This window comes from Dicentrarchus labrax, unplaced genomic scaffold, assembly GCF_905237075.1.
Source record: "Dicentrarchus labrax unplaced genomic scaffold, dlabrax2021, whole genome shotgun sequence".
Classification (NCBI taxonomy): domain Eukaryota; kingdom Metazoa; phylum Chordata; class Actinopteri; family Moronidae; genus Dicentrarchus; species Dicentrarchus labrax.
This window is the reverse complement of record NW_026136720.1, coordinates 21484575-21507009: the sequence shown is the minus strand read 5'-3', so window position 1 is coordinate 21507009 and position 22435 is coordinate 21484575. Positions and strand designations below refer to the sequence as shown.

At 40.6% G+C, this 22435-nt stretch overlaps 1 protein-coding gene across 12 annotated transcripts in view; it reads right to left on the bottom strand.

The window, feature by feature from the left end:
* Positions 1-22435, bottom strand: part of LOC127352916 (pleckstrin homology domain-containing family A member 7) — a 130440-nt gene that overhangs the window by 78029 nt on the left and 29976 nt on the right. The window contains exon 1 of one of the 12 annotated variants that reach the window (XM_051381787.1): positions 15956-17083. The exons of 10 other annotated variants lie outside the window; for them this stretch is intronic. In XM_051381787.1, coding sequence (XP_051237747.1) covers positions 15956-16026 — 71 coding nt within the window. In that variant the 5' untranslated portion in view covers positions 16027-17083. Of the gene's footprint in view, positions 1-13550; positions 13655-15955; positions 17084-22435 lie in introns of those variants that run through there. One more of the 12 variants, XM_051381788.1, reaches the window with a different exon arrangement.

Below are 22435 nucleotides of genomic sequence, written 5' to 3'. Positions count from 1 at the left end.
AACTACTACAAACTCACAAGGCGCACACACACACACACACACACACACACACACACACACACACACACACACACACACACACACACACACACACACACACACACACACACACACACACACACACACACACACACACACACACACACACACACACACACACACACACACACACACACTTTCTTTTGATAGGAATATGTATTGCTGGCATAGAATAGGATGTAAAGAGAAGAAGGGAAGAGAAATCAGAGTGAAAATAAGTCATTTACCAAGTATATTTAAAACATTACCATCATTAAAACTGAGGAGCAGTTTCGCTTTACTTTGATCACTGTGGAGCGCTGAACCGCGACTAACAGCTTGTTAAATAAAGAATCTGTCGACCACAGAGCCATCAATCCCCCTGACAACGTGGCAGCAGACAGACAGGTAGCAGTTACTCGGTATAGTATCTGTTTCCACCATCTCTTATCCCAACTGTCCTGACAATGTGTGGACATGGAAGAATTCCTCTGTTCAAACAAACATGAGGGCTCAGAGTAAACAGAGCAGGACCGGTGGAGCTAAGTGCAAATATGCTGATGACAAAAAATATAACTAATATTACTGCAGCGACGAGAAGATGGCTTACATCTGATAACTGGATGAGACGCAGTTTTTCAAACGATCATCACAGTGAGACATGTATGTTGAGAAGAGTCAGTGCACATAACTATGACAAATGAATTATTATTCAGAAAACATTCAGAAAACATTCTCACTGTTTAAGTTTTTTTTTAGATAAAGCTCAACAGGGAATCCCAAGGAGAAAAGTATTCAGAAATGATCACTTAACTTAAATAACGATGAAGAGTCTGACTTCCATATGGATGAACAGAAAGACAGTTCATTCTTGATCTTGGAAACAACATGAACAAACTGTAAGCTCAACTTTTACATCAAATATGGATTAAAGGTCCCGAGAATTGTGGAAAGTTTGAAATTCTATTTCCATGGCAACTGAGCAAACTTAACACGCTGATGAAGACTGCATTATAGAGTGGAAAGCTCCAGAGCAAACAGACCTTGAGTTAAGATTGATTTTCAGTTTTTATACTATATTATGTAGTGAACAAACCGACACAATAGATAACTTTGAGAAATCCTAATTTCATTTAATACCCATGATTCCAAATACACTACTGTTGAATCAGAAGCTACAATACATTATATTTCTGTTTTTCTTTCTTTTTACCTTGATAGAAATTGCTGCATTAAAACCAGTTTTGCAAAGGCGTCCCTAGTGGTCCAGATGTATGCCATGTAACTATCAAATAACTTACAACCTACCAAATAAATAAAAAGGGTCTAGAACAGGAGCAGTGTAGGATTTGGTGGCATCTAGCGGTCAAGTTGCAGATTGCAACTCCCTCGTTTCACCCTGCCCTTCCAAGTGTGAATGACAAACGGCAGACTTCGTGGAAGGCGACCGGTGGCAACTGTGGATATAAACGGCTCATTCTAAGGTCAGAAAAACATAACCAATCCTATAATCAGGTGATTATACACTAATGAAAACATACCTATATATATATATATTATACTCTATTTCCGCCAATAGATCCTCCTAAATGTTACACACTGCACCTTTAAATCTCTTGAGCCACACAAGTCACTGTTGCTGCCCTTCTCTTTGAGGTGATCATATTTTTATTGATTTCAGGTAAATCCATCTTTGTGCCCCTCAAAAGTACATGTATAGAACTATTTATAGAGTTTCTGCCTGGCTCGGCAGGCTAGGCTATACGCAACCTCACAGCCATGATACCCGCTCATGAACTTTCTTGTTCTATTAATTATACCTCCTGTTCTCCTCTCCATCAGAAACAGAATTTTACAACTTATGATCTCTTCAGCTCCTTTTTCTCCCTACTTGTTCCCACTCTGTTTTTCTTTCTCATTGCCCTTGTCTGAACTTGTCAGTTCATATTTTACATAATCTATTCCTTTACCCACCTCAACATCCTGTTTTTACACGATTTGCTTGAACATACAAATGTATTTTGGACAAACCGCTGCCATTCATTTCATCTTCATCCCTTTCACCTTTTCTATTTTCTTTTGCTGCTGTCCCAGCTCATGTCCCAACGCAACAGCTGCTGCCCCACTCCTCCCCACCTCCCACCACGACGCTTCCCAGACAGACACATGGGTTACAAAGCAGCCCTGACAGTTAATTGCAGTGCCATCAAGTAGCCAGATTGGGATTCTTCAGCCCAGATGAGCTGTTCTATCTTGATTGTGGCTGTATTTTGGGAGGGTGGGGTGGAGGGATGGTGGTGTAATAGAGACGTCCATCACAACCAATCAGACGGCAGACGGAGTGGCGTCCACCTCTGTTGCTACTGGTGATGCCAGTAGCAAACCCCCACCCCCCGCCCTCAAGAGACAGCTTTGGGACATTTTGTTGCTATGGCAACATTGAGATGAGGCCATCTTTGGCTTTAAATAAGCCCCCACTCTTGTCCATTGCAATAAATATAGCCAAAAAGCAGTGGGATTTTATGATAGTATTTGCAAAAGAAGGAGATTAGAATGTTTCCTGCAAGCAATACCTCTTCTGAAAGTGGGTCTGTGTGTGCGTATGACAGAAGAGCAGCTTTTAGCCGGACAGCGAGGGACTCGGCATGGAGACCGACAGCCTGGCATGCTAATGGAAGACAAGTCTACACTGCATTCACATTCAAAACACTTCACAGCATCTGACGGGCCCCGTCTCAGGGAGGGGAAGGGGTTTTGTATGTGTGTGTGCGTGCAAGAATGTGTGTGTGAGTGTGTACACAAGTATCAATGGGACTTGAATCAAAGCCGGCAAGAAAGGACAAAAGATAGAAACTGTTTAAATAATTAACAAGCCAAAGAAAAAATTAAATAATGGAAATGGGGTGCCATAATGTTTCTACAAGAGAACAAGACTTGTTGACAAATCTGTTTATAAGAGGTAAGAGGTAGAAGGTGTAACACCCACAGCACAGCATACTGAAACACAGTTCATAATGTATAGAGTAATACAAAATACATGTCATTCGGGGGCATCCTGGTAGCTTAGAGCTCTAAGATGCTGACTATGTAATTGCCAAGACTCCAGTTAGTCTCTCTCTGCCTTCGTATCTCTTTCACTTCTCTACCATCACTGTCAAACAAATTCAAAAATGCCTGAAAAATACAAAAAAAATAAAAATTCAGTCAAGCTCACTTTTTTATATTTTCATCCAAAGACTCATGGTGTGTGAGCTTCGACCGGTATTGTAGTATTGTTTCTGAAAACTGAAGTGCCTATAATATCATCTAACCCCTGTCTCAATGCATTTCCTGTCTGTAGCTCCACTATCTCAAATCAAATCAAATAAAAGGCAAAATGTCAAAAAATATCATAATATCTAATATTTTAAAAAAAACAATGAAAGACCGCACTGATAGATAATTTCAAGTTATTTTGAATACATTTTCCATATCATGAAATATAGCATATTGATATGTATCAGAAAATATTCATTATTGTGACATTGTTGTCAACAATATGGCCAACCCTCGTGACAGCATCACTGGCAAAACACAGAACCCATACCTGGTCACTGATTGTAATGTCAACAGGTGAGCATATTCCATAGATTGCCTGCTTACATGAAACTGCAACATTCAAATGTTTTTGATCAGAAATCTGCTCTGAAACTTTAGTTGAAAGATGGTGAAGAATAATGATTCTAGAAGTTATCAATCTGTGTTCCTGGAATTTCATCAGGGTCTAAGAGATACTCTCCGATTTGTAGATAAAGAAATGGAGGGATGATGGAGTAAACTTCCAAAGATTTCCTTTATTCGCATTTATTTAAGACGGACAAATATCTTCAGGCAGTGTCTGATTTATGTCTTTTACCAGATTCTCTATAAATCATTAGACAAAGTAACTGTGAAACAGGATTCATAGATTATACAGCTTAAGATGCAATGACAATGTGGTAGAGACAGACAATGAGTGTGACAGAGATAAAAACAGAGACAGACACGACCACGCCCACACAAACACACTTGAGGCCGACTGACGAGCATATATTGATTCAGCTGAGAAAATGCTTCTAAATGCCATGCAGCGATACCAAATTACACCCTGATCTGACACAGCAGGAGCCTCTGACATTTAATATGACTAAATCAAACCACTGGCTCCCACGTTTAATTTAGGTAATATACTGCATTAATCCAGGTGATGAAAAGTGGTAACAACACACCAGTGAGCATGAACAAATCAAATATACCCCTCAGTCTTTGAACGTAATAAGACCCTTTTGCTCCAACTCACTTAGAATGGTTATACTGGTATATCTGTGGTACTGCTGTCTCTGACTATAGATTGTCCTAGTCTACTGGTAGTTTGTTAGTTCAAGGCAAGTTCCTGTTAGTTCAAGGCATTAAGTCTATTTTTCTAGTTTTAATATTTATATATATTTATGATATTAATTCAATAATACATATTAGTAGTCGCTCAACTCTCGTTCTGGTGCTCACTGAAAAGTGACTCTTCTCGTCGGCTATTAGGGGTCAGCCCTATTCTTTGGCGTCTAGGCTCTGACCTTGTCACTCCCCACAGCATTAAGTTAAACCTGTGTACGGGGATGATAATAAATCCCAACCCCTTCAAGAGAAATTAGAATCAGAGCCTGAAGGAGGATGCTTGGGTGGATCTGTGCTGATTAAATTTTATACGTGAGCAGTGGTGATCCTTGCATAAACTGAGCGTGACAGCATGAATAGAGCCCTTCATTGTTAAGCGCACTCTGCGTAGCTGAGTACGACATGTCTCTTAAAAGTTTAGCAGCCCAACTCCAGTTCTCTACCTGAACTTACTCCCCTGCTTCACTCCACCAACCTTCCATGTCTACGCCTGCCACTACTCATGCTTCTCCTATGTTTTCCATACGCAACTGCAAACCAAAGCATCTATTTAAACCTGAGCCCTTCATTGTGTATTGGCTGTGAGCTTTGTCAAAACGTTTCTGAATGCAGAGCAGTACTGTGGCCAAACGGATCGAGTGCAGACACTGACGAAGGACTCGCAGCTGTTGCTGCTGTGCTGTTGACGTGCTTGTGCTGTGCAGCCCATGTAGACAAAGAGTAGCGTCAACATTACTCTCCAAACAATCTTCTGGATGACAGTGGGAGGAGAGGAAGAAGGAGAAAGCAACCGAACTGGAAATAAATCTCACAAAATGACTGAACTGTTAGATGACGATGGATTAGAGGATAGCACCGAAGGCTGTGTGAAATTTGAATTAATTTGTGCCCACTGCGACTGACTGCGGTGTTTGTGGGCTTAGTATATGATTCATGAGGTATATGTGATCTTCATACACAGTCACTTTGGTAACACTTAGGTATTAGGTGTATTTAAGCCCAAACCTGTAGTATGATGGACTAATTTAAAGTAAAACTAGCCTCAAGACTGCAGTCAGTTCCAACAATACAGCATAAACAAACCCGAGAGGCAACGTCTCACTAAGCAGTGAATTATAGGCTACAACCCAATTTGAACCATCAAATTACAACAACAACAACAACAACAAAGTATAAAAAACCCCAAATAAAGTTAAAGCCTTTCAACAAAATCTCCAAAGGAAAACCAACTCAGAAACTCACACTTTTATCAGTGTTAGATTTGCATTGCTGGGGCCGGCCACTACAGCAACATGTATCACTTCACTGAAACTTGGCTTCAAAGACGTGAACACTTCCTACCCCATGAGGGATTCACAGATCTGCAGCAGCATTTATTACCCAAGAAGCACACGTGCCTATAAAATGTCAGAACACAGCAGAGAAATACAGGCACCAAAAAATAATATCCATCCTGCTTTGGATCTCAAGTTGCACATGTGCTCCTTTTTTAATTTACCAGATACAATAGCCTCAATCTATTTTTAGGAGCAACTGCTGCTGAAATATTAAAAGTATGGACCTCTGTGGCAAAACCCAAGTATACAATAGCACTTTATGCCTCATTAGGAGGTGGAGAGAGGAATCCGTACTACCCACCGACACTGAAAAGAATCACTCCAGTTCTGCTCCGGCCCACGCTTCCCTGGCTGGGTCCACTGAGGCTGACACGAGACAGAGTTTCTTCTTGTTTGGAGCTGACAATGTGGGAAGTGAAATACATGCAATGGAAATGTGTTTGGGTTGTCCCATTTGTCCTACTTGATGGTTTTCCTCCACAGCAGATTGTTTTTTGTGCTTAACGCCTTGGTTCACAAAGTCACACAATGCTATAATGAGGACACAAATCATATACTTAAGTAATACTCAACTAATTCATGACTCGTGATGATTTAACGCATTAATTAATACAGGATGTATCATAAATTCCTGTTGCTCACCACTAACAAATGATCAAGTCACTGTGACCTTTTGTGATTAGTTCACACCTAATAAATCATCAGTTAATTCATGTAAATTCAGTTACTGTATACTATTTGGTAAAAAGTTTGCCTTATCAATTTTAACAAACAATTTTTGGTGCCAAAAATCCCAAAGATATAACAGTGCATTACTCAACTCTGGAGCTCTGCAGAGGTTTTTAGATACTTTTAGCAGATTGTTTTGGTTTTACACTTTATTTACACATTTATTGTATAATTGATTGTGGGCTGCCGTCCAGTAAAAAGCTGTTTCCAGCAATAAAGCTCTGAATAACCCACTGCATGCTACCTGTTCAGCAACAAACAGCAGACAGAGTTACCAAGATGTGCTGGAGCAATATATCCAAATATTTTTTTCAGGTTGGTTGAAGCCACCTCAAAGCTAAAAGGAAAGTAAATATTGTACTTAAATCTATAATGTGGCCAGAAAATGACTCCAAAAGAATTCTCCATCTCTAACAAACGCAGAAGCACATTTTTACATATCACAGGATAAAATATTCATTGAAGAGCAATGATGCGGCATTGGGAAGCACCAACTTTGATGATCTTTAAAGCAAAGAATTGTGATCAACGGGTCAGTCTATCTCAGTGATCCCCACCCACTGAGTCAATCTGCATCAAAAAGATCTAACAGTTGAGCATAAACAATGCTGTACACCAGTTCGAAGCATTTAAATTCATATAAGTCTCTTTCAGGTCATATACATAAAGACCACAAGTTATCGGACTGCCTACTACTTATTGTAAGTCTTTGATAATGCAACCAATCTCATGCCTGATACCACTGCAATGTTATTACAGTCTGCTGAAGGATAAAAAGACAACATTACATAAATCTTTTAAGGTTAAATAAAAGTCAAAGTAAAACCGTAAAAGACAACACCAAACTATCTTTGGGATTTGATGGTAACCATATATTGTGTTAACTCTGTGCATGGATTTTTTTTAACTCTTGATGCATGTACAGTAGATTCTTTGATTACACACAAAGCTGTCTCAGATTAGGCAGGGATTAGAGCTGTGCTGCCCACACGGACTGGGCCAGCTGGGGCGTAATGTGAGACCTGAGAGACTGGCAAGCTCAAAGGGTTTCAGTGACAAACAGATGGAGAATGGGGAGCGGGCTGATATCAAAATCCTACACATCCAGCTCTGGAATGGAAGTAGGGGGTTGTTTCTTTCCACAGCCCACATCACTGGTAAAACTGCTACTAAAAATCAGCAGAGACTGTATAATCAGTAGACTCCATTGACACTGGCTGGTCAACACCATTCACTCCTTAATAAGATAATTATGATAGGAAAAAACAATGCAATTTAGTCTAATTTCCCCAGAGTGCATCAATACATTATCATTTTATTATTAAAAATGAGTGCTTTATATCATAATGAAGTATCTAAATAGCAAAAAAAAATCTACCATGCTCCAACCTAATGGCCTTTACACTTACATGCACAAGAAAAATGTGCATCCAGAATTAGAGATCAGAATTTGTCTTCAGACCATTGCTATATATACTGACAATAAATGAATTGTAATGCACCAAATAAATACACATATGCCATATATGAGCCTATTAAAAGTTTCGGGTATTGCCCAGACATGATGAATTCACATGAAAAATTCTAGCTCAGTCTGTGATGTTTGTATTATTATATATATTATTATTGTATTGTAGAACAAAAGTCTGTCTTGAACAAAATAAAATAAATTCATAAATTCAAGCTCATGTTATCTAACACCTAAAGAAATGATTACACCATACAGTACAAAGGTTTTAAACTTACAAAGAAAAAGAAATACTGAAAGTATTTAACTCCATTTCTGACTTTTCTGACTTATTTACATCTAGCAACCTTATCATTCATTTGGAGCCGTTTTCTGGCCACCTGGCGAATATAAGTCCAATAATCAAGCTCTGTTTTTGGTCTCTACCACCTCCTGAGGGAAGTATCTGGCTCTTTAGCTGTTAAATGCTCCACTTTGTTCACCTGCTAGATGTTAACTGTGTCTGTCTGCCGTTTTGCTGCTGAGTTGTAGGTTTTTTAAAACATTTTTTTTTTCTGTAAACAGCTGCCTGCTGTGAAAAAACAACGATATATAAGCAGTGAGAGTGAACAGTAAAGTTCCAAACCGGACAGCAAGCAACAATTCAAACTACTGTTACTGCTTATAACACAACACACACACACATGTTCACTGAGACAGGGACAAAATCCCATTGTGCTGATATTGCTCTTGACAATATCAGCACAGTGACTAATACTCTCCTACCTTCCGAGGCTGAGGCCTATGCAGACACCAACACTTTCCAAACACGTGCTCAACATCTCTGCTCCTCTTTAATTAGGCCAAAATCAACAGAGGTGAAGCTTTTGAAGTCTGCTCCGGTGCGTTCATCTATACTGTCCTAATCTATACTGTACCATTTGACTATAATGACCCATATCCAGCAAGATTTTAGGAGCAATTTTTACGGGACGGTAGAGAGATTTTTCTCATCTCATTGTAATTCAAAGTGTTCGTGTTCACAGCTTCCTTCTATCCTCTCAGCCCTGATCCTCTCACTACTGCCACTGCACACATGCTATATTTGATGAAATCAACGTTAAAAAAACACAGATTAAATTTATCAGGAACAGCTTTCTGGGCTGGATTTAGCCACCAAACCTTCGGTGAACTATCAATGTCCCTGCTACACAGAGAAAACAGCTTTGTTTTTATTTCCTCCCACTTCTTGTGAATCAGGCAGGTTGAGACAGGGACAATTTTAGAATTATAAGAAGGGTGACATTTGGACAAAGTGTCCCGTCTAAGAATGTGAAATGAGCGTGAAAGGTTGCACATCATACTAATTTACCATCCTGCCCAGGCAGAATATACTGTAGATACATTGAGTAATCTGGCTAATGAGCACAGGGAAATTGCTTAGATAAAAAAAAAAAGAAACTCAGCAATCTCTTTTATATTGTAATTTGAACTGAGTGTCAATTTTCCCCCTATAGACTGAGACAGTTTTACGGACCATAAAACTGTCTCTGACTGATATGAAAAATGCATGATAGTTAGGCTCAAAGAAGCAAGGCCGTCTCTGAAATGTTGACAACCTGGAGATGCAAGTTATTCAACAATAACTTGATACCATGAAACTACAATGCCTTATGACAAAAGCGAAAATGACATGAAAAACAAACAAACACCAAACAGCCTTAGTTTCTACAGAGAAACTGCTGAATAAACCACATTGTGAAACTAATATACTGTAAATCCTCATTGTGAAGATTCATTATCCGACAATGTGCACATTAAAATCTTCTGATTCTTTGCAGTTAATGCCTAAGTAATACAGTTGCCATCAATATCAAGATGGTGATCATATTTCTTTATCTGCTAAACACAAATCACATTTCAATTTCTAACTTGCACTGTTAGGCATTTTATCAAAAATGATAACATGATTTTGATTTCATTTCAATTTTTTTCCCAATCAATACATTCAGTCTTTGCTGCTAGAAAATTGTGAGAAAAGCTCTCCGCTCATTCCCAGGGCTGTTCATGAGACAAATTTGCTTTCATCTCATAAACAGTCCAAAATATATTCAATTCAAAATTACATAAACAAAAAAAAAGCAAATTCTTCCCAGTTTAGCTAGAATACCTTTATATACCTTTTTACACCTTTTTACATTAACACACCACTCTGATCTTCCTGCCTTTTCTGCACAGTATGCATCTTCTTACATTTCACTCTGGAGCTGGTATGTCAACTTTGTTTTCCTGTTCACATGAGAAACAAGGATTACTGCTTTCCTGGGGTTTCTGACTTTGTAGTGAAAACTGACTGACATCAACAGTCAACCCACCATCCTTTTACCACATCAGCACTGTCACAGATAAACCACAATGTCAAAGAAACCACAGCCATGTCAGCTTTGTCTCTTTAGTGCCGTACCATCCAAGTCTGCTGCTGTGACAGCCCAGGCCTGTGACATAAGGGCGCTCTCCCTGAGAGTGACTTATAGGGAATTCATTTTGTCAAAGTGTCAGTTGCATCAAACATCCAGCCACAGCAGTGTGTCAACACTCAGGAGGACAGCTATAGAGACTGAATGACAGATTCTCCTGGAGACTCCCAAGATGCTTGGTCAGATGCTTTTTCTGTAATGTGCTCTTTTCTTTGCGTATTTCCTGTGCAAATGTCTGTATCAAAAAAGGTCCAGTTTGTAACATTTAGGGGCATTTATTGACAGATATGGAATATAATATTAATGGGTATGTTTTCATTAGTGTGAAATCACCTGGAAACAAGAACTATTGTGTTTTTGTTACCTTAGAATGAGACGTTTTTATCTACAGAAGGAGCGGGTCCTCTTCCACAGAGTCTGCCATGTTGAACTGCCTGTTTCTACAGTAGCCCAGAACAGACAAACCAAACACTGGCTGTAGATAGGGCCTTTTACATTTTACACTTATTTTGCAGCAACAGTAGTTTCTCCTACACACTTGTGTAACCCATGTATTAAAGTAGTTTGTTTATTTAACCAATAATACATGTTAGTGTTCTTGTTTTGTTATTATTTTGCATGTATATTCTTTTTGGGGGTACTTTTGTTTTGTTAATTGTATTTTTGTTGTGTGACCTTCGACCTTTGACATTGTCACTGTCTGTGAATTTGTGCTATCCTTGGCGCTGCTAAGAACAGGTAGGACTATACTAGTGCTCTTGTCAACAGTGTGTTAAAATGTGGTAAAAAACCTCACTTTGTACAGGTCACATATGTCGTCCTTTTTTGCCATAATATTCGCTTTAGTGTGTATAAGTAATTTTATGTGACATGCTAGTTTACCGATCTCAAGCTGGGGAGCACACAGGTGGTTTCTCATGTGGCCCACTGTCTGTCTGTCTCTCTCTCTCTCTCTCTCTCTCTCTCTCCTTTAAAAGGTATAATGTGATGTTACTGTACTGATATTACTGTGTTATACACAGATATGTGCGCTCCTCCTTTGTCATTTAAATTTGTTATGTATTGAAAATGTCTATATTCTTGTACACAGTGTGTATTTCTAGGGTTATGTTCCTATTTTAATGTAGCATTAAATCATAAGGTGAAAAAAATTGCTGCTAGTGGGTGGGAAAACTGCTTTCGAAGAGGCACTGTAGTTGTAACTAAAACTATCAAGATATTTTTGTTTCGTTGCTTTCAATGGAAGAGTAAATGTAGTGAAAGGTCGGTGGTACACATGTCATGTCTCAGTTGTCTGCAAGCACCGTTGAGGACAGGTATGCCTGTAGAAACCTGATACTGCAAAGTAACTGCACTCATATTAATGTGTTATACACAGAGAATAACCCCCTCCCCCCCCATACAGAATTTCTACAGAATGGATTGTTGAGCCAGACCGGCTACACGACACTTGATGCCTATAAATCCGATAACTGGTCCTTTTTGGTTCATTTTAGCAACTATGATTTGTGTTATCTTCTTTCTGGTACTTGAAGCAGGAGGCAGGGCCATTTCCCTTTTCTTTGTCCCAAAATAATCTGTGCTCCAACACTCAATTGTCTTATTTTCTGTTTTTTAATGTGAAGTTGGCACTCTCTAATACCAGGCTGTATGGTTCCAACATTTTTATCGCTTCAAGCTATGTATTGAGTGGTTTTCTTATTAAAAAAAACTATGCCATTTTTCTTGCCAAATCCTCACTGGGCAAGAATATCTCAGTCAAATGCTGCCATGAATCACCTACTGTACAATGAAGTGGCCTATAATGAAGAGCAGTTACATTCATATGATAATATTTAGTAGTTACTGAGAAAAATGTGAAGAAATTATCAGAAGCATCCATTCTAATATGACAAGATGTTTTATGAACTCACAGGGGCATTTTCTTCTTACAGTAAGTGTCAATTAGGTTTTTTTCCTCTGGAGATATACAGTACTCCGTTTGCTACTTATTACCTCTTATACCATTACAGTGTTCCTCCCTTTACAGTTATTACCTATCACACTTTCCTCACAGTTATTTCTGCTTTGCCTTCACTAACACAAAAAAAAAAAACTCATCTTCATTCCCTCACTGGCAAGGAATCCTTTTACCCAAATTTATTTTGTGACCTAAACTAAAGATGACAGGGATAGCACCACTGTAATAGATTTTCTTCCTTCTGAGTTTCATTTGTCACACACATTATTCAGACCACGTTTAGAGATTAGCAGGGATCACACACACTTTGCAATCTAAATATTTGAGAGAGGTTAAAGTAGAAAGTTAAACCGTAGTCAATTATGAGTTGTTGAAAGTTACATGAAATGATTGTGTCTGTGTATGTATAGGTGTGATATAGCACTTTGTCTGTGTGTGTGTGTGTGTGTGTGTGTGTGTGTGTGTGTGTGTGTGTGTGTGTGTGTGTGTGTGTGTGTGTGTGCGTGTGTGTGTGTGCATGTGTATGTAGGGATGAGGCAAAGGCTTTCAGACAATCTGCTCCATTCACCCCCTGCTGGGCCACCAGCCCAAATCCATTTACATCCCTGAGCTGGTGTAAAGGCTGACAGCCAGCCACGCGCGCGCACGCACGCACACACACACGCACACACACACACACACACACACACACACACACACACACAGAGTACAGAGTACAGTATATACAGTGTAAAATCCTCCCATCCAGGTTTTAGTGCACACAGGTACACACCTCTGTTTGTCTGGGTAACTAGGAACATTCAGTGTTGTGAGTTTGAATCTGTGTCATGACCTTTGTCACATGTCACTCCCCGTCACTCTCGTGCTTCTTCTGGTTCTATCAAATCAATACATCTACTGTGAAATATATGGCTTCGTAAAAAAAACACTGTCTAACCCATCTCTGAAATAATATCCCCATGTAGAATTTCCTGCACTTTTATCAAATATGTTTAACCAATTGGCACATTACATCAATAGGTCAAAGACAGTAGATACGCCTACTCAGAAAATACAACACATGAACACTCAATTACCATCCCACCACGCACTACCCACACACACACACATACACATACAGTCAATACTGTGAGGCAAACACACGCAGGCCCTCATTAAGCTTTCACGCTCACCTCAAGCCTCCGTGGTTGACTGACGCTGCTGGCTTATGCTGGATTAACAGACCAAACATTGGAGTCTGGCAAAGGACTTCCTCAAACAGCGAATGAACACCTTGTCATTTGAAAGTAAACACATAGGATTAAGTAGAGGAATGGAGGCGGAGTCTGGCAGTGTCAAAGACAAGCCTGTTGACAGGTGAAGTGATCATTAACTAGAGCGGCCTCCGCAAAAGGATCACTGAACTTTTACTGATTTCATAGAACAAGCGTCGTTATACTGCCAAAGCTTCTATCGCTTAATGGAATATTTTTATTTTTAGCCTTTATTAAAAAAGCTGTTTGAATTACATGAGCAGCGGTGTGACAGTTTAGAGGGAGGCTCATAAATAAAACGTTTTAATTTTATTGGAGTGACAAATGCAATATTGAAGCCTTATCGCTTCTTCCTCCAAGAAACACAAAGATGCTGCTCCGCTTCCTCTTATGCTGTAAAATTTTCCTTTAACACCCTAACTGTAAACTAAAAAGCATTTTCAATCTTTTGTCAGTGAGATGGTGTTAACTTCAATACGTTACTCAGCAGTCAATCTTCTAATGTGGAGGCATATGAAGGTAAACAGAATATCACTCAAAGGACTGTAAATCCCAAAAGAGGATTAAAAACCAAGATGAGAAGATGGGAAACAGGGCACAAATGACATTAAAGCATAAAGGACACTAAGAACTGAAAGAGAAGAATATGAATAAAACAGTCAGTAAACAGTTCATCTCCTGCAGCTATACAGTTTGTTTCCACTGCATCTTAAGCATGTTTAACATTGCATTTATGCAACAAAATGTCAAATTTGATTTGAATGCATGAAATGATTGGGCTACAGGTGGAACATTCATAGTGTGAGTCAGAGTACTTCACCACAAGAGAGTAGAGTGGGAGTAAATAGCGATAGTTAGCTTGTTTTGGAGCTCAGGGCTATTTCCTGGATTCCTATGTGCTCTCTTCCTCTCTCCCTCTTTGCCATGAGCTGGCTGATCTGACAGGTCATTGACCTGCCCAGTGGTCTGAGGTATGACTCACTCATCAGCTAAATCCCCCCCCCCTTTCCAGGGCAGCAGACCACCCTTGCAGCTCCTGCTGCACCAACACTCGTAAATTCCAAACTATATGCACTACATGGATAGATGAAGACAAAAAATATCCAACTACTAAGCTCGTATAATGCAACTACGTCCTAATTACGCTCAAACACACAGATTTCATAAATAACTAGTAATGATGAATCAGTATTCTGGTGGTTGAGCTCCGGCAGACTTTAGAGGTTAGAGACTATTACAGTATCTGACAGAAAAAGAGGCGTAGGCAGGGGTCTATTCTCCCCTCAGGGAATGAGGATTGATGGTGTTCATTTGAGACTGGGTCACATCTGAAACCTTGTGATAAATGTAATGATGTCATTACTGCTGCGGGGGGAAGGTGGGGGGACATAATGGAAGGACACCCGTAAAATCTTATGTAATCTGTTTTAATCTAGTTTTTTTTTGTGAGAGAAAGGGCAGGTTATATTTGTATTTGTTTAAATAAAGTATGGCTAACAAGCTCTGCATCAGTGTTTTTTAGATAACGTGAGAACAGCTCAATGCTTGAAATCATCTCTACTGTCTTCCACTATTGTCACTCTGACCACCAAACCTGCCTTTTCGCTAATTTCTATTATTCTGCACAGGCAAAACCAGTTTCCTGGTTCTGTTAATGCCGGCAGCCAAGAAAATATTCCCGACAAACCAGTCTGGTCACAGCCTCTGTTTTGGAGAAGACTAAAACCACGAATACCTTGGCTCACTGTACTGTCTGTCTGTCTGTCTGTCTCTCGCTCTCTCTCTCTTTGTCTCTCTCTCTCTCTCACCCCAACTGGTCGAGACAGACGACCACCCACCTAGAGCCGGAGGATCTGTCCTAGGTTTCTGCCTTTTAACGGGCAGTTTTTCCTTGCCCTTGTCGCCAAGTGCTTGCTCATGGTGGTACTGTTGGGTCTCTGTAATTAATGTTTTAAAGAGTTCGGTCTAGACCTGCTCTATTTGAAAAGTGTCCTGAGATAACTTCTGTTATGAATTGGTGCTATACAAATAAAATTGAATTGAATTGAATTGAATTGTACAATGAACAAGGATGCATTAAATCAGACTCATTGAATCAACAGATGTCCCTAATTGAAACAATGGCCAACAGCAAGGCCAGGCATTCAACCCTGAAGGACACCAAAGCTTAAAGTGATCAGAATCACACAAATTTCCCCCCTCCCCCCCAATTAAAACTTCATGAGACACAAAGCAAGAAGCAAGAGACTTTAACAAGTTACTATAACTGCACTGAAAAGCAGATGCAGAGTTCATGGGTACATGTTGGGGTTATGATAGCATACCTGCAGGGTGCATGGTAGAAGGGATACCCGGGGTGAGGTATATGATTGCAGTATCCAGACTGATTCCACATGGTGCTTCTCTTGTTCCACGTGATGACAATTCACAAGTGCCACCGCCAATTCTTTCTGCTTTCTATTTCTAGTGCTGTGGAATCAGACACAGGCTGCTGGGAATCACATTAATCAGCGTTTCTTCTCTTGTCCCTTGACTGGTTCCATGGCGAGAAAAAGAGGTGGTAGTAGGTTTGAGAGCAGGGACTGCGAAGAAGATGAGCTGAGAAAATGAGTTAAGGGGCTGAGCCTAAACAGCGAAGGGATGAGGTCAGGTGAGTCAAGTCTGGTGTGGTTTACACACCTGGAAATGAAGTCCCCCGCCTCCCTCAACAATGCCACAACTACTCAGCAGAGTCTCAGACGACTGCTCCAGGTGAAGTCTGACATCACAGGATACTCCTTTAATCCTGCCTCGAGCCAGTCATTTCCCCCCACGTCTGAGGTGTAATCAGGTATAACAGATGTCTTTGAGGTTAACCTTGCTGAGTTGTATCTCTTTGCCTGTTAAATCATGCGTAATATGTGTCTCCACCTCACATCTCAAAGATTTGGCTTACACTTCCATGGTTTTCAACCTCCCAGATGCAGAGCTACATCAGACAGTGTTCAAGATAAGCAGCAGATTTCCGAGACCTCTGTTTTCCAACAGTCCCTGATGCCAAATATGAGCTGTTTATGTCTTTTACATGTGCGGTGCATTCTCTCCAAAGTTCACAGGCACCACAAATCCATCTCTTCTTGACATGAGCAGGTTAAAATCCATAGCCCCTGCGTCCCTCCGCTGTGTCTAGTTTGTCTCTGAGGGAGCCGGCTCCCGCACAAGCGCTTATTTCCACAATCACAGGCTTCCCACCAGCTCTCCAGCCTCACGAAACAACAGCAGTGCACGGAGCTGAATGACTGAGCATACTCGCAGAGAGAGAAAGAGAGAGAGAGAGAGAGAGAGAGAGAGAGAGAGAGAGAGAGAGAGAGAGAGAGAGAGAGAGAGAGAGAGAGAGAGAGAGAGGAGGGAGGTGGCAGAGAGAGAAAACGAGGAAGAGGTAAACAGAGCGGCGCTACATTCCTTTTCCCGCCTCATGCTCATCTGGCAGGATATACACCGCTGAAAGGAAGAGAGTCAAAGTCTGTGTGTGTGAGTGTGTGTGTGTGAGAGTGTGTGTGTGTGTGTGTGTGTGTGTGTGTGTGTGTGTGTGTGTGTGTGTGTGTGTGAGAGAGAGAGAGAGAGTGAGAGAGAGAGTGAGTGAGTGAGTGAGTGAGTGAGTGAGTGAGTGAGTGAGTGAGTGAGCGAGTGAGTGAGTGAGTGAGAGAGAGAGAGAGAGAGAGAGAGAGAGAGAGAGAGAGAGAGAGAAGGGGACTGTGTATATGTGTGAGAGAGAGAAGGTGCATGTGTGTGTGTGAGAGAGTGAGGAAAGAGGGAGAGAATGTGACAGTGTTTACACGCAAACAAAAAAAGTGATTACAGTCTAATTTAAGACCTGTAAACACCTTCACCTTACCTTTGCCAGGGCAATTATGATTGTAGTCAATTGTGGTTGCATAATCACAGTAAACTATGTAAAGTACTCTGGTTTTGTAAACAGAAGCCAGGAAGAATATTCATTGCATTTCTTCAGGAACTATATGAGCAATCTGTGCATGTGTAGGTGCCGACGTAGAGCATGTTGTATCAGGAAAACGTAGGTCATATGATGATAATAAACTCATGTCACTACGGTTGGCTGTAGTTTTTTGATACTAGTGCCAAGGTGATACCTAACTTAATAGAGTTAGGAACCTAACCGCACATTAGATGCCAGATTTCAGTACTTGAAGTTTTAATAGCTCTGAACTATGCTGCTCTACGAAGTCGAACTGCAGTAACTACAATTTTGGTCAAAATTGAGTTATGACTGAAAATAAACTTTTAAATGTTTTATCTTGTTTCTGAGTTCAGTCTTGCTCTATCTTAGAGAAAATAATTATGTGAAAATTGCATTAACTACAAAATCCAACCAAAAAGCAGAGCTCAGAGCTGCGGCTGCAGGTACTGTGGCTTCAGTGTCTGTAAATCCTATATTCTAGACAATTTCAGGACAATGTAGGAATTAAAACAAAAGTGAATTTTCATGTCCTTCACAGGGAACTCTTACTGATTTCATCTGTGTATTATTAGCTGAGCCCAATTTAGTAGATAGTAATACTAGTTCAGATATGAATGTGCTAGTGCTAGCTAGACCGTACAAGGTACTACTGTGTAAATTAAACCTCACAAAATAAAACTTGAATTCTTAAAGACTCATATATTTCAACTACACAGTAAACAATCAGAAATACAGATTTAATGTAATAAATAAGATTTTGTCAGGAAGAAGACACTCAGACTGTAGTTAGTGCAATGTTCCTTTGCACTACCTATATATCTGTTCTCGCTAATACACAGACAGAGTGCAGTATCTGCAGTTTACGGGTCACAGGTCAAATAACTGGTCATGATTTTTAAGCCATGGATATTACTTTGAGAATACAGATTTAATAAGCACATAACTGCTGTTCTACATTAAACACCTTTGACTGGACAGTCCAAATACCTTGACAGAGAGAGAGCAGGAGCAGCCCATAGTAAGTATTGGATTGGGTTTCGGTATCGGCAGGTAATCAATAAACAACTCAGATTAAATTGGGGGCTAAAAACACTTGATTAGGACATCCCTACTAATGACTATTTCCATTATTGATTAATCTGCAAAGTATTTTCTCAATTAATCAATTGAGTGTTTTGTCTAAGCCCAAGGTAACATCTTACGTTTGCTTGATTTTGTTCAACCAACGGTACAGGTAGTCATTTTACTATCACTAAGGTAAATCCCTACAGCTGAGAGGCTGGAACAAGATAATGTTTGGCATTTTTGTGTTTATGGATTTATCAACTAATCATCTCTGCTTTATTCATAACAGTGGAAATACACATAGGCTATTATTCTTCATACATTAACCATACCCTGGTATATGTATAAAGAATACTAGAATAGAAATGGCTCAATTGCACTGTTCATCTCAATATTGTGTGTGAGAGAAGGTACAGCAAGCTAGCAGCTAACAGCAGACACAGACTGTTTTAGTGAACAGCAGGTTATTCACAGCAGGCCACAGCCTGACTCCAAACCTCCCAATCAGCACATGAAGCCTGCAGGTGAGAGGTCACCTCTGTGCAGCTAAACAGAGATGTGCTGTTTCCCCAGAGAGGTGGACTACTCCAGTGCCCTACTAAGCAGAGCACCACTGTGACCCTGCTGCAAGGACGACTCCGCTGCACCTGGGGAAAGGCTGGTGACACAGCCGCGAAGCTGGCAAACTGACAGCTTCACTCACTGCAGGTCAAAGTCCAGACATGTAATCTGAGGGAGGTAGTGGCTTGAAAAGCTACAACCATGTAGTCACTGGATTAGCTCATGAATAGTTTACTTCTTTTTGTATTAACTACAGGGGGTTTCACTTTGCAAACGTGATAATTTGATGATGAAAGCTGTGTGGCATGAACTCTTAACAGACAATAGACGGAAATGTGTAAGAGGTACTTATTCATTTATTACATCTTACACCCTGTTATGCCACTCTTACTACCATCTTGCATCACTGTCCCATGTAAAGTGAAAATCCCTCAGCCTAATGAGAGTAGGAGCTTGTTTCACAAGCCTGTGGCATTAACATTTGCAAGAGCAACAGTATCCAACCAGTCATGGAAAAACACAGCCAGGGAATGTTTGGTCATGACATTCATCATCCACTGAACAAACTTTTATGAAAAAGCATTATGCAGTGATGTTAAGTGTCCATTCCAGGCAGAATCCAACTAATAAAAAACAGATTAACTGGGGAGGTCCTGTTGCATTTGGAGCCTTCTCTTGAGATATATCACAGTAACTCGAACGGAATAGAAGCTGACGTGACAATAGCAGAATAAGCTTTTATTATGCTGATCAATTTATCAACATCACAAGCAAGAAACAATAAGGAGCAAGAAAAGTGAGTCTCCTCGCACAATGGCTTCTTATTGATGATTATCAGGATAAGAGCCAACGTTAGTCTGACTTTTCTTTAACCGTAGCTTTTTCTTGTGAACAACCGGATAGTTTTATCTCTTCTGGCCTCTGAAAATTATTCACATACTATTTCTGACATTTTTTTAATTCAACGATTAAGTGAGAAATGTATCAACAGATTAATACAATCGTGAGCTGAAGCACTAACTGCGTTGTATAAAAGGGTCATAACCAAGTCTGTTAACATCTAGCTTCTTGTTTTTACACTGTATTTGTATTATAATTATGGACATTTAATTCTGATTTGGTTCTCACTTGTAGGGTAAATGCCTGGCAACTGCACTAAATCAGACACATTTTGTGTCACACATCCCTGTCTGACCTCTGACATCATAGAGACTTGAATTTATTCATACAGCCCGAAGGAACATCATCATCTGTGGCGTAATTGGCTGGTTACATCTGGCCTCTTTGCTGTGGCAAGAGCTTAGAAAGAGAGAAAAAAGGTAGGAAAAGAGGATGGTGGCTGAGAAGCAGAAGCAGGGAGGGGCAGAGACAGAGAGAGGGAGGAGGTGAGGGATTGGGAGGGATGAAAAGAACAGCGGAGGTGGGAGGGAAGGAGGTGGGCCCGCCCGTCTCATGCTGTTTGTTTTTGTTGTGAAATTTAATTCCAGCACAATCTAACCAGGTTTGGGAAACACAGGGGACCCTGCTCTTTCCTTTTCTGTCTATGTCTTTACTCTCCTTGTTTGAAGAAGCAGGTGGACCCCACCTTTGCCCGCCTATCCACCCCCCCACCCCCCCACACCCCCACACCCACACACACACACACACACACACACACACACACACGTGGACAATCTTCTGCACAGCCTCACTCATGCACAGATGTAGGGTACACATAAAAAGATATAGGCACATTCATGCATATATTTACGTGCAAACAGATTGGAGACACACACACACACACACACACACACACACACACACACACACACACACACACACACACACACACACACACACACACACACACACGTACAAATATATATGGATATGGTTATACAGCGCTCATGCACACACAGCACACATACAGTGGTTGTTGTCTTGCAGACAGTTGACAGCTGTGCTGAATCATTATGTCAGTGGGTGAGATGGCAGGAGTGTGATTGGGCCTGTGGTTTGGCTTATCAGGCTTTTACAGCCAAACCCCTTCATAGCTGCTCGCTTTTAAATGCACATAACACACACACACACACACACACCTCCGCCTCCCTTTGCCTGCTGTCAAGGTCACATCTGAGCCCATATTTCTGAGAATCTTTAAAAACAACACTCAGCTGCACCCTTTCCATCCTACTCTGAGTGCAAACTACTGCCCAACAGCACAAACATAATAAACAGAGTTGCTGATCAATACCATTGATTTAGTCATAACTTGAAATTTCCAGCTTTAAAATCTAACTCTGTAGCCCATTCTCTGTTTTGGAATCAAAGCCCTCAGGACCTGACATTTTCAACTCAAGGATGGCGCTGTACATTCAGAAATCGAATCACAAAAGAACTTGTGTACCCACAGGAAGTGACTAATTAAAATACAAAACTGCATAGAGCACTCTCCCCATTAAGACACACCTGAGTAGACCTCATCCCTTCCCGTCCCTTCACCTGCAGCTCAGGTTCTGCAAACTTTATACAATTACTCCCACTACCATCTTAAAATGTTTCCAAGTGCAAGTTTACTTTGTCCTCTCCCACGCACACTTTCTCTTGTTCTGAAATGAGACACATTCTCACAATCGCCAGCGCCCTCAATTCCGCCTCCTCGCCCGAGACACCATATTAGTTTACTCAGGGGGACTTGATCAATCACACAGCTGGTCAGAACTCAGGGACAGTCACCTAACAGCACGAGCTGAATGTCTCTAGATGAAAAATGGACAAATCAGATCAAAAAAATCTGTCAAAACCAAGTCTACTTATGAGTCTCTAGAGGGACTGTGGAAACAGGAGCTCTGTATGCCCGTGTATGTGTGTATGAGGATGGGGTGCTACATGTGCTGTAACTGAGAAAGCTGAATAAACCCCTGTGGTAGATATACTATTATCTGGCTCATATAATTCAAGAATGTGCTCGTCTGTCTCAGGAGAAGCTTTGCTAGCTTGAATGACGCAATTACTTCTGTGTGTGTGTTTGTATTTGTGTGTGTTTGTATTTGTGTGTGTGTGTGTGTGTGTGTGTGTGTGTGTGTGTGTGTGTGTGTGTGTGTGTGTGTGTGTGTGTGTGTGCGTGCGTGTCAATATCCCCGGGGATCTTTTGATCCAGATTCTTCAATCTTCAGTCACACACACACACACACACACACACACACAGTCCTACTATTAATACTCTTCCTCTGAGCTTTTC